The 13,587-nt window shown below is 39.2% G+C and overlaps 1 protein-coding gene across 1 annotated transcript in view; it reads left to right on the forward strand.

Annotated features, from left to right (window-relative positions):
- The window catches only part of LOC126474726 (homeobox protein Nkx-2.5-like), a 105,517-nt gene that overhangs the window by 66,668 nt on the left and 25,262 nt on the right, over nucleotides 1–13,587 (forward strand). Inside the window, exon 4 of the mRNA XM_050102206.1 lies at nucleotides 8,150–8,235. Coding sequence (XP_049958163.1) covers nucleotides 8,150–8,235 — 86 coding nt within the window. The remainder of the gene's footprint in view (nucleotides 1–8,149; nucleotides 8,236–13,587) is intronic.

Genomic DNA, 13,587 nt, shown 5'->3' on the forward strand with positions numbered 1-13,587 from the left:
GTACTTGCGTAAGTTCCAATAGACAAAAAAACGTTTAATGTTCTTCAGGTATCTGCTTTCAGGAAGACTGGTGCACTGTGCTTCAGTTGGAAAGAAAGTGGGTACTGTAATGGTATTTAACTGCGATCAACACAAACACTTTCAATGCACTACGAGATATATTGCTGGTACCCCATTAAGCACTCATCTATCACTGCGAAGTTTTACAGAATTTTCAAACGAGGGACCAGATCATTGCAGAATGCTTAACTGGTTCAGTAAATATCGCTAATGGTGCTAATGTAAACCATCTCGGAGTGAAATGATCCATCTTCGAACCTGGCGGCGAAATATATTTTCGCCACAAGAATTCGTAGGCAAAAAGAGGATTAGCAGACTGTGCGCCAGTGTTGTGGCATCAGCCCCAAATCTCTGCAGGGAGTCTCGTATAGTGAGGGGATACCACGCTTTTGATCCGATAGCAAGCTGCAGCCCCCTTTACTGCTATTTGAAATGAGTGAGATCTGTTCCAGCTTTGGGTTTCACCCTCTCCCCTCTCTCACGAAGATAAACAACGCAAACATAACACGTCGCAGATGCTTTCGACACATTCATCTACTCTCTTTAAAAAAAAGCGACGCCAGAGATACAAATCCCATAATTTAGTAGGAGCTGGGATACAAATAGCGAGAAGGAAGAGATTTGTGTCTTGACCGGATGAATTTACCTCTTCTCCCAGCAAACGGTTCTTTAGAAACTCAGTTCAGTTCTTGAGTCTGTATATATATCAGTTACAATTACCATTTCTTACCATTTGGAAAACAAATTTGGTGTCCTAGCAACATCTGATATGTTCCATACTGCTATTCGTTAAATTGCCACTCAGATTTACGCCACTCTACATTTACGCGAATCCTACAAACAGCGCACTCACGTTAATACAACTAGAAAAAGAAAATAAAAAGTTAGTATTTGCTGAACAGTTGTAAATAAACTGATAACCAAATAGATGAATAGCTGACCATCATAAAAAATCTCTCCACCCCGTCCGTCAATTTTAGGTACGTCTCGTTTTGTGCCGATTCAATTTAAAACGTTTCTAGGAAATGCGTTAAACACCCACAAAGTTGACCTGTTGACTACAGCATGAGACAAGCGCAAAATGAATTGTCCGAATTTCATTATATAATAGTATTTCACAAACGAAAGTGTCTGTAGTACAAAAAATTGTAGACACTGCAACATCAGGTTGTTCATTCTTAGATACCAAGGTACGTAAAACTGTAGTTCTTTCGTTGGCCACAAAGCCAAATCTTCTGTTCAACCCTGTCATGTAAACAAATATGTGGTGTGTTTCTGTTCATTTGTCAACACAAAAATTTCATTTACGTTTGGTATGACATCGGCAACTGATCATTCTGTCCAATGATTCCATCAGCCTTTTTCTCATGTAATAACAAGAGTTTTGACTAGAATGGTTCTTTTTCTTTAGTGATAATTATCTGGTATTACTTATAATACTTTTATCTCTCTAAAACGGGATACTTTCTACTATCTTATTTTGAAACTGCCACCTCGTTACAATCTCTGATAACCACCGGTTAACATTACTTGAATTACTTCTATTTTTTACTCGAGTTCCATTAGTTTGTTATTATGATCATATCTAACAATGTCTACAACTTTATATTCTTCTTTTCTCGTTCTCATTGAACTTTGCCATACTCACAGCTTTTACTGGGGCTTAGCCCGCGCACATTTTTCCGCTTTAGTCGCCTGATAGATGACAATTACTGCCTGCTCTATATGTGTTAAATCTAGAATACAGTTAAAAAATTTCAGTTGATAACTTGTAAACTTTCTCACAGACAAATTATTTCCATGCAGTACATTGACACAATACGTGCGTTTAAATAAACTGTATTGTAATTGGCACCTTCCAACAAAATGTGCAACTATTTCTACCATAATTTGAAAATACCTCATGTGCCACACAATAATAATAAAGACGAAAGTTTTGTTTCTGGCAACTGGCGTCTTAATGACTACAAAGCAGTACGAAATTACAAATAATGCATCACACCTTATTACAAACTGAAACAAACGCCCTTTCTTCTTACGCGTGAAATAATGTCTTACATTCTCTTGGCTTCAGCGGGATAAGTTACCATTACATTCAATTTCGCAAGTACTTCTTTATGAATACGTTGCAGGTTATGTCATTTGATTTGTATTTTTTAGCTCTGTTCACGACTATTTTACGGTTATTAATATCTAATAATACTGAAGTTTGGAATACTATATTATTCTAACAGTTTCGCAAGCTTCGCAGTGAAATTATGACGAACAAACACGTTATGACGTGAAGATGCGTCTAGTTTTTTCACCGCTTAGAGACGTAGTGTTGATCCAGAGTCGAACGGTTAACAGCTTTTACAATAGTATTCGTCCACATACAAGAATTTACTATAGTTTTATGTAGTTCAGAAGGGGCAGTATTTTCTTAGTTAGAACTCATATAGATCGAATTCCCTGTTTCCAGCAAAGACGTTATGAGTGTTATTCCTTCGTACTAAAGCATATTTTGGAACTTTCAGGAAGTTTAACTTTCTCTCACAATCTGGGAATCAAGTCCCAGTAAAGTTAGGCTCGTTACTAGCCGTGGCGACGTCAAGTTTGAGTAGTGTCGACTACTTTACCTAAGTATGTACACATATCTGGGATGCACATGCCTCTATGGGGGCAGTAATGCTCTAGTAGCACATTAAACTAACTTCAGTTACCGAACTCCAGCAAAATTTTTCTGAACATTTCAAGTGACTGTCATTTTTTCCCACCTCATGCTGCATATTGTCAAACTGCAACCTTCATATTACAAAACTCATCTGAAAAAAAAAGAAAGTAAATACATCTTTTTCCACTTAACGAAAATATGACCCCGATTCCCTTCAAGGCTTCCGAACGTTGAACCTTTGTATAATCATAACTATTATTGATATCAAAATAGAATACAAAATTATAGCTCATCAACAATTACAAATCAAAATCACAGTTAACACCTTCTCTCCTCATAAGAAGCAAAACAAATGTCTTCACATTACCAGTTCTAAGCTAAAAATACTGAAACATGCTAGTGATAACACGATATATTCGCATGCCTTATTAGAGATCGTGTACCATGAGTCGTACTACCGCCAAAGCAATGAATTAAAGCAAGAAACTGGTGATCTCCCATGTAAGCCGACTAAATCAATGAACGTCATATAACGGTTTTACTGATGTGCTAAAGCACAGAGTGCGTAATCGTATTAGCGTGTTTACCTACATGTTAAGAGTGCCTCACTACTTTTACCAGTTAGTGTTAAACAAAAGCACATCTGAATAATGTTAAATGTTCATACGAAGAGCTTTAGGAAAGGCTCTTAAATCACAAATTCTCTCAACAACCACCTAAATTAAAATTTCATTTTAAATTGTGTGTCCAAAAAATAAAAAAAGAATTTAAAAAACAACGCTATATAGAATTACTGTGTTCATCTGGAAATCAGTACATCGACTGTGTAGTTGGTATTTTCATTATAAAATAAAATCATTACTTCATCTGTAGTTTGAGTACTGTAATTCCGGTTATGGTTAAATAAGAATTAATATACTTTACCAAAAACATTGAGGATTGTAAAAAAAAAAAGTTTGCAATATCGTCGTTTCATATTACCTCAACACTTACCTGCAACACATTTGTTTGAAAGAAGTACATGCTCTGCAAATCTGCCGATGTCTGTTACAAGCTTCTGCTAGTACATGCCACTCTCAGATATTAGTAAACTTTTCCACCTCTCGTTCTTCCTTTAGACAATAATATCGGCGTATTCCACTACACAAAAGCTTACATTGCACCATTACTTTTCAGACCTATTTTCTTGATGCAGCGCTACACTTCTATCACACTAACTTCTTTGACCAATGACTACCAACAACAAATATATATCGTTGCTCTTTCGATGCACTGCAGAATTATTAACGTAATTACTTCGCAGAAATGTTTAATATAGCATTACAATTGTCCCAAAAACAGTTTTAGACCGCCTTTCAGAAAACCGTTTCAGTTTATATCTCGTTATTCGCACTTGCAGTCGCACAGACGTTATCATCGGTGGCCACACGTAGTTCTCCCTGTTTCTTAATAGATGTCACTTGCCTCATTACTACAGTGTGAGTCTGTTTCCTCTTGATAAAAAGAGAAGGAACAACCAGGACGCTTAAACTAACTAAAGTTGTTGTTTCCATAACAGTATATGTACGAGAAGGATTCGTTGTGAATTACACGTCGTAGCGTGCAATATCCGGCATCAGTTGGGCATAGAATCCAGTGCCTACGTTGCAACTGATACTGGGTAAATTAAAAATTTTTGTCATCTTATAAACATCAAGAATACACTGAAGACTGCTTCAGTAATTGCCAGACACGAGATGTCGGTAGGAAACTTTCTCGTCTCATGTCACTCGAACAGTCCATGAAAGTCTACTGTAAAAAGTGAATGATTAAGTTACGACGCCCTCTGTGTTTCTTCTTTATTAGTAAATTCGTATGAAACATTTTTGCCCAGTGATTAACGTGCTTGGCATCGCAGTCAAGGAGCATTTCTTTTGTCAGTTTGCGGGTTTCTACCATTGAGGTAAAAAAAAAAAGAAGGGAGGTGGCACTACAGACTTCCGCTGTACGTTGTTTTAAAGACAGAGTGGGCGCCATTTCAAGTAGCCCAAAACATTAGCAGATTACTGTTTACTTGTGCTTCTTGTTTATTATTTCTGTCGAGCGCGCTCAACAACAGTTTTAAATACTAAAAATTAAAATTACATAGCTTGCATGAATAACATAGTGTCAAGAAGGCAATTTCGAACTTATCTTGTTCTTGAATGCGCATTTGCTCTAGTAATACGACACAGTCACGGGAAAGAGTCACCGCAATGAACTATGGGGCATCAATGCGGTGATCCTAACGTTTTGGGCTGGTGAAGGTGGCGGACATCGGCTTCAAGTTTGTAACGTAATGCCGCCACCCTTCTTTTCTTACCTCTGTGGTTTCTACCGTAGAGTATGTATATCTATGGAATGAGCATAGTCTGCAGCTCATGTTTTCAACACCAAACCGGGCCAGTCACGTGATTCTTCGATTTTTTGTATTAGCGAAACTTGAATATTACACGTATTCGTCTTGTCTTATATACATTTCTGCACGTCTGAGTTTTAATAACAATTATGGTGCAGTATTGTCTTTTTCACGGATGCAAGGAGAAATATGTGAGGGGAGTATCGGTTACTTTTCGAAGGTATATACAACAGTATAATTGTAAACGTATTACTGGTATGAGGCCTTTACATGTTGAAAACTATAGAGACGCTGTGTTAAAATTTCTTGTATTGTAGAAGTAATTTCTGCAATTTGGTCATGTGTTTACGAGGCAAGTGCTAGATATATTTACAAGTATGTTTGAGTAAAATGTCAGTCAGTTTATACATACTGATTTTATGTTCATATGCAGATAAAATCTATACACAATAGTCTGATTAATTGCTTCCAGTTTACGCACGTTTTCAAAACCGTTCCGTGCATCCAAGTTTTTATTCATGAAACGGTTTCCTATACACGGTCATTGTTACGCAATTAATTAAAATAATTTCGACAGTATGAATAATCATCATCATCATCATCATCATCTTGGACAGTTTCCAGCCACTGGCTGGGTCTGTCGGGAACACAAGCCTCTCCATCGTGTTCTGTCTTTCCACCATTCCCCCTCTTCCACCTTCGTCCAGTTCTCTCCTCTTCTCGTCACACATTCCTTCACTCCCTTCACCCATCTATCTCTTGGTCTTCCCCTGGGCCTCTTCCCCTCCAGTTGCAGATCAAACATCCTCTTTGGAATTCTTCCCTCATCCATTCTCTTCATGTGTCCATACCACTGCAGTCTTGAATTTTCTGTCCTGTCCTGTACTGGTTCCTCCTTTAGTCTTTCCCTCACATACACATTTCGCAATCTGTCTCGTCTTGTTACACTCAACCTGCTCCTCTGGAACTTCATTTCACTAGCTTGTATTCTACTTTTGTCGCTTTTGTGCATTACCCATGTCTCACTTCCGTATGCCAATATGGGGACAAAGTAGGTTCGGTATATAATTCCCTTGGATTTCTGTGGCACCTCTTTGCTCCAAATAAACCCCCTAATGCATTTGAAGAACTGCCCTGCTTTTCTGCACCTTTCATTTATTTCCATTGCGTTTCCCCCCTTATTTTCAATCATGCTTCCCAGGTACTTGAAGTTCTCTACCACTTGTAGTTTTTCCCCTCCACAAGTTATATCCACATTTGGCCTATTCTTCTTTCTTGTTGTGACAGTTATTTCACTTTTCTTTGCGGAGAAATGCATACCATATTGTGCTGCCGTTGCCTCCCATACATCTAACTGCTCTTGCACCTCCTTCCCGCAATTTCCCCATAACATCAAGTCATCGGCAAAAAGCACTGCTTTCATTTTATGATCTCCAATTGCATCTGATACTTGCTGTAGGATTTCATCCATAACAATAATAAACTATAAAGGCGAAAATGCACTTCCCTGTCGCAGCCCGTTTTCCAGCTTGAACCATGCAGTACGTTCCCTCCCCACTTTCACACACCTCTCACTTCCCTCATACATTTTTCTGACTTTTCGTGTTATCTCTTCATCTATCCCTTTTGCGTTCAGCACATCCCAGAGCTTGTCCCTATAGATACTGTCATACGCCTTCTCAATATCTAAAAAGGCCATGATTAAGTCCTTCCCGTACTCATAGTGCCTTTCCTGCAGTTGCCTTACCGCAAATATGAGGTCCGTTGTTGATCTTCCCGGTCTGAAACCATACTGCTCCTCTTGCAGTCTACTTTCAATACTGCTTCTTATTCTCTTCTCCAGGATCTTTTCATAGATTTTTCCACAGTGACATAGCAGGGTGATTCCTCTGTAGTTCTCACATCTCCTTTCATCCCCTTTCTTGAAGATCGGGACTATAATTCCTTTCTTCCAATCCTCAGGAATTCTGTTCTCCTTCCACACCACCCTCAGCACTCTGTATAGCCACTGGGTTCAGTGTAATCAGTGGAATCAGTGTAACAAAAATCTAAAAAAAATATATTTTTGGCTGTCACTTCTTTAATTACTCCAAAATTCAAGCATTGATCTTCTATTTTTTATTTTCGTGTGAGTAGTGTATGGTTTTACTTTTCTGATGACATGGCGAAAAAATATCAGATATGTTTTATTTGTCCACAAAAAGCAGAAGGCTAAATAAAGAAAAACTGAAAATAATAATGGACAAGCATGTGGTGCAAATCGCTTGTCGTATTTAGTGCAACAGATCCGTAGTTCCAAATGCGTAGTTTTTTCCTTACACTTCGGCACCGTCTAAAGCGCCATTGTAACGTTATTAATTAAAATAGTGATTCTGCAATACGAATAAGTGTAACAGAAAGCGTAAAAAGGTATTGTTGGCTGTCACTTTTTATCCTCCTACCGAAAAACGTAAATAACGTGTAAACTGAGCGTGGATACTGGAGGGAGAAAACACAGCACCATTGGTCTTCTCATCTTTAAGCCAAATACAGTTCCCGGTATCAAACTGTTAAGCTACATGTATACAAAGTGTCACGGTACTTGTAACGCTGCAGCAGCGAAGTAATAACACTCCAAATACGCTTAGCGCCATGCTAGTTCAAATTCGCCGTCCCAAAATCATGTGGTTTGAGCTGCATGGAGGTTACGGACAGAATTCTCGTTTTACGCATTCAAATACGCACTCCATAGATTTTATACTCTTAAAGTTTCTACCAATGAGCTCAATACCTTCGGCTCACTGGTTTCTATCCACTGCTGAATTTCTCTGCTCGAAATCTTGAACAAAGCTATGAATAAGCACTACCGTCGTGACTACGTTTCTCCAGGGTCTTGAAAGTTTTCTCTTGTACGGTTACATAGAATGTATTTTATCATGTGACGAATAAAAATTCAGGTGATGTACCGTCATTCTATGATCGATAATCTATCATTAAAAATTGTAAATGATATAAATTTTACGTTGTTGTGTTTAAAGGGCAAGTACCTGATAGTGTATTATGTCAATGTTTCGTTTCAGAGACGGTGCGAACAGATTCGAAAAGGAGCCAGACTGGTCAGCATCGCCAAAGGATTAAGAGGAAGCCCAGAGTGCTCTTCTCGCAGGTCAGTACAGCAAGACATGTTGGGTCATTTACACAAATACAGTAAGGAATACGTATAGGACATAGTATGAAATGAGCGACGAACCCAGTTTGCCTTAGGCAAGACAACAAAAATAATACATTTATTATGGCTATTTGCTGAACGAAATGAGCTCAGGACGCAGTAAGAAATGCGTACAGAACACCAGTTTATCTTCAACGAGACAACAAACGGAAGATACAGAAAAGAAAGTAGCCGTTAAGTATCTTTGTTATGTGGCAGGCCAAGTTGTTTCTCTGCTCTTGATTGTAGTTGTCACACTTTAATTTGGTACCATGCAATATTTTGGAATACCGCCGCCGTGCAAAAAATTTCGATTCGCCAAGGCTTTTTTTTACCTTCTATTCTGTCGAAAGCTATTTGAGATCGTCTTTTCTTTATTCCTGTACTTCTTAATTTGTTAATATCGGAGAATAGATTTAAGTGTCAGGACGTCGTTTCTGAAAGTATTTGTATGGAGTGTAGCCATGTATGGAAGTGAAACATGGACTATAAATAGTGTGGACAAGAAGAGAATAGAAGCTTTCGAAATGTGGTGCTACAGAAGAATGCTGAAGATTGGATGGGTAGCTCACATAACTAATGAGAAAGTATTGAATAGAATTGGGGTGGAGTTTGTGGCACAACTTGACTAGAAGAAGGGATCGGTTGGTAGCACATGTTCTGAGGCATCAAGGGATCACCAATTTAGTATTCGAGGGCAGCGTGGAGGGTAAAAATCGTAGAGGGAGACCAAAAGATGAATACACTAAGCAGATTCAGAAGGATGTAGGTTGCAGTAGGTACTGGGAGATGAAGTAGCTTGCACAGGATAGAGTAGCATGGAGAGCTGCATCAAACCAGTCTCAGGACTGAAGACCACAACAACAACAAACCTAACTAACCTAATGACATCACACATATCCATGCCTGAGGCAGGTTTCGAACCTGCGACCGTAGCAGCCACGTGGTTCCGGACTGAAGCGCCTAGAACCGCTCGACCACAGCAGCAGGCTCCGTTTCATTATAAAATTGGTTCGCAATCTCGACAAACATTTTAGAAATCGTTATTATACACATGGACGTGCGGTGAATTAGTTGTGTATATATCAGGGACAGTCAAATGGTAACGAGACAGATAGAGGAATTGGACTTTTATTATTTCAGAAGTAATCGCCATAACTTTAGTCGATTTATCCTACTAGGTGACAAGACAACCAGAGCTCTCATGGACAAAATGTTTGCCGTTTACAGCGGAACAATTATTGTAGCGAGACATGCACTTCTTCGTCGGAAGCAAACGAAAGTAGCGAATGTCTTTCTTCAGGGCTCAAAAGATACAGAAATCGCATGGGGAGGGATCGGGAGTGTATGGAAGACATATAAGGGCTTCCCAGCGAAACTTCTGCAGCGTAGTCGAAACAACAGCCCCGCCAGCTCCGGGAAACTCATGATCACCATTTCCTTTAACTGCAGATGCCCGCTGCTCATTGACTTTGAGAAACACGACGCCACAATTAACCCACAGTGCACGTGAACACTTTACTAAAATAGAAGTGCGCCATCAAGTCGAAACGCCCAGTAATGTTGGCAGACGGCTTCTCTCTGTTGCAGGATAAAGCATGCCCAATTGCAGCCAGGGTTGTATCGGCTACGCTGCTCAAGTTTCGCTGGAAACTTTTACGCATCTTCCATATAGTCCCGTTCTCTCCACATGCGATTTCCAATTTTTGAGTCCTGAAGAAAGACATTCATGGGCGCCAATTTGCTTCGGACGAAGAGGGTCACGCATGGGTACAGCTATGGACTCTATAGGCAACAACCAACATTTTTCCATGGAGGATTGACAGTCTCTTCTACCAGTGGGACAAATTTATAAACTGATTTGGAGAGCCTCTTATAGTATGAGGGCTGTCCAAAGAGTAAATTCCATGTAGCATGCGATGTTGTTGGGGATACGAAGCAGTCGCTGGCACCGATTTACATGGTAGGTCACTGTGGCTATGAGCCGCAATAGCGAGGAAAACAATTGCTTCTCTTTCGTCTGTAATAGATGTTGAAATTTTGCGTCGTATCGGTATATTCTATCTAATGTGAAAATCCATCCTCAGATATGATTTTTAGTGGCGACAGATCTCAAATTTCTTCACATTCAACGCGAAATTTGTGCTGCATGCGGACTGAAAGTGTTGTCTGAACGTAGTGTGCATCACTGTTATTTATTTAAGAGGGGAAGAACGATAGTTCACAGTGACGAGAAAGTGGCCGTCCGTCGTCGTCAGCAGAGTACTGGTACAGGAAATTACGAAAAATTACATGAAAACCTACGTATCTGTGTATTTCAACAGTCAGAATACTTTTTACAAATTTTCCCGAGCGCTCTACATGAGGTTGTAAGTAAACAGTTAGGATAACAGAAATTCTTTTTTGTTCGTTCGGTTTCAGAATTTACTTCTGAGCACCACAAAACTCAACAGATTACTGCATCTGTAGATTTGTTTTTTCGTTGTCTTATAGAGGGGAAGAGCCTTTGAAACATACTGTAACGGTGACAATACTTGGTTTTCTACTCTAATGCACAGACAAAGCGGCCGTCAGTGATGTGGATCATAGCACATTTCCCACCAAACCAAAACAAGCACTCCAAACATATCCACCACAGAGTTTATGACTGTCTTGTTTTGTGACGCTAAGGGAATACTGACTAAGGGTTTTCTGGGGCGTGGATGGACGATCAATTTTGAGGTCTACTGTGAAATGTTAAAGAAACAGAAAAGAGCAGTTTAAATAAAAAAAGTGTGTCTGCGCTACCTGCGTCGTGTTTTTGCACAACAATGCTCAGCTATGCTCTCCCGTAGGAGGGACTGTTGTGCTATTTCAAAAGAGACGGTCCTGAACGCCCACTCTACAGCCCATACTCGTCTTGCAACACTTGGATCCCAACGTTTTTACACCAACAAAGTTGAAAACTGTTACGGCCTCCAAGCAAGGACGTAACAAAAGGGGGTGGGAGGGGGTCCAGGGGGTCCGGACCCACTCTGTCACTTAAATGAAGCTGCAGATGACCTACTTGCCATGCAGTGAAATTAAATAATATATTGATTTTCAGTTTTACGACGAAAAAGGTATACGCACTGTCGATAGTCAACAAGGCCATCGATAGATTTAAATTACTGGTATATCGACAGCACTATCTGCTACCACTCAATTCATACTTTAGCCAAGACCATTATCATTGGTCTTACTTGATCTCAGTTGTTTTTTTAATCAGTTCATTTTTTACTGCAGTTGAATTAAATGAAAGTGCTGCCATTTTTGCTTTTGTTCTGTGTGGTGTCGTGATAGTGTCTAATTGAAGGTAATTCTGTAACACGAAAGGAAAGGAAAATCAATTTTGATTGGCCCTCCAGCATTATCATACGTTAAGAGTATGTACTCGCTACTGTAATACCCGAATCACCTATTATAGCAGTTTAATATTAGCACTGGAGTCGTTATTTGAAGATTGGTAGAACTTCAGGGTTGCAATATTTCAGTTCTGACAACATAGTGGAGTGGTAAACATAACTATAAATAACATTAAATTAAAATCAGTGGTTAAAAATAAACTTGCATTTGCCTATGTCGCCCAAAAATCGCGCTGATCAGCCAAAATATCGCTCTGAAGGCGTCGGTTGCATTGTTTAAAAAATTTGCTCAACATTCTATCATTAGCAGCCGAAATGGCAAAATATCGTCCCACATTGTCAACTGGGCGACACTCATTTACGAAAACCAGTTCCGATACGAACTGACGGGGAGGAGTTGGCTGATAGCGGAAGGGGTATATGATGACAGTACGGTTTATAATTCATTCGTTTATAAAAGATTTTTTCAGCACGTTGCATGTATTCGTCTGAGGCGACTGCGTCCTGCATCCCCATCCTCGCCCTCCATTTCCCCTACCCCCTACCCCCTCCTCCAATAACCTGTTCATCCTCTTCTATCACTATAATAACAAGCGTGTCGGATGTTCTATAATTATCATCAAAGTCTAACGTTTCTAAGTTGTAGAAACAATTGTAAAGATAAATTTTTTTCGATACTTTTGTAACAGTACCTACCTCCATTTCGGGAATAGTTAATTATTTCTCGGGCAGAGAGTGTTTAATTTGAAAGTTGGTTTGGATAAGATTTCGACAATATGCGTAGTTCAACGATGTTTGTTTTGAAAGGCAGCTATCCAACGCCATTTTCTGCTATGTACATTTGCATAAAGATAGCTCACATGTGGAACGGCGATATATCATTTCTTCAAATTCTGCTGCAAGAAAGTTAGTCTACCATGAAATGTCTTATTCGTAATATTCTTGGAGCAATGAGTACATTGGTCATAACTATAACATATTTATAAATAAACACAATATAATCGATAACGTATGTTCTACATCACGGAAGAGTTCATTATCATCAAAGACTGTATAACCATATCATCATAGAAAAATGCCGAATCATTTGTGATGTCGCATACATTTTAAGTCTAGTTGAAATCAGAGCATCAACCAATGTTACGATCCAAAAACTGCAGCTCATGTTATTTGTGTATTCCGTCTTGTTTTATAAATATATTTGCTTACTATAATTTCAAGTTGACTATTGAAATAATCATTTAAAAAGAAGTTCTTGATCACTTGAGGAAATTGAAGAATTTTAATGAAATGAAAGACACGTAATATGAGATTGAATTGAGGAACTTGATATGGTTTGACGTACTGAAGGAATTCTGACTTGGTTTCAGACATTTCGGAAATTTAAAGACAAGATTGTAGCAGGAGAAAGATAGCTATTCTCAAAAGAGGTTTGCACCTCAGAATTTTATACTTGGGCATGACATATAGATAAGTTTTTATATTATCATTTTGACAGCTTACCTGCGCTGATACTTACATTCTGTTGAGATTGTCTTTCTTCAAGGGCTACTCTCTCACAGATGCGTAGATGTTGTTCATCCGGGACATTATGTTGTGTTCTACGCTGAAAAGCCAAAGAACCTTTTACACCTGCCTAATATCGAGTAGGGCCCCGCGAGCTTGCGAAAGTGCCGCAACACGGCGTGGTATGTACTCGACTAATGTCTGAAGTAGTGTTGGAGGGAATTTGACATCACGAATCCTGCAGAGCTCTCCGTAAATTCGTAAGAGTATGAGGGGGTGGAGATCTCTTCCGAACAGCACGTTGCAAGGCATCCCAGATACGCTCAATAATGTTCATGTCTGGGGCGTTAGGTGGCCAGCGGAGGTGTTTAAATTCAGAAAAATGTTCCTGTAGCCACTATGTAGCAATTTTGGACATTTG

The sequence above is a fragment of the Schistocerca serialis genome, chromosome 4 (assembly GCF_023864345.2).
Source record: "Schistocerca serialis cubense isolate TAMUIC-IGC-003099 chromosome 4, iqSchSeri2.2, whole genome shotgun sequence".
In the NCBI taxonomy this organism is placed as follows: Eukaryota; Metazoa; Arthropoda; class Insecta; order Orthoptera; family Acrididae; genus Schistocerca; species Schistocerca serialis.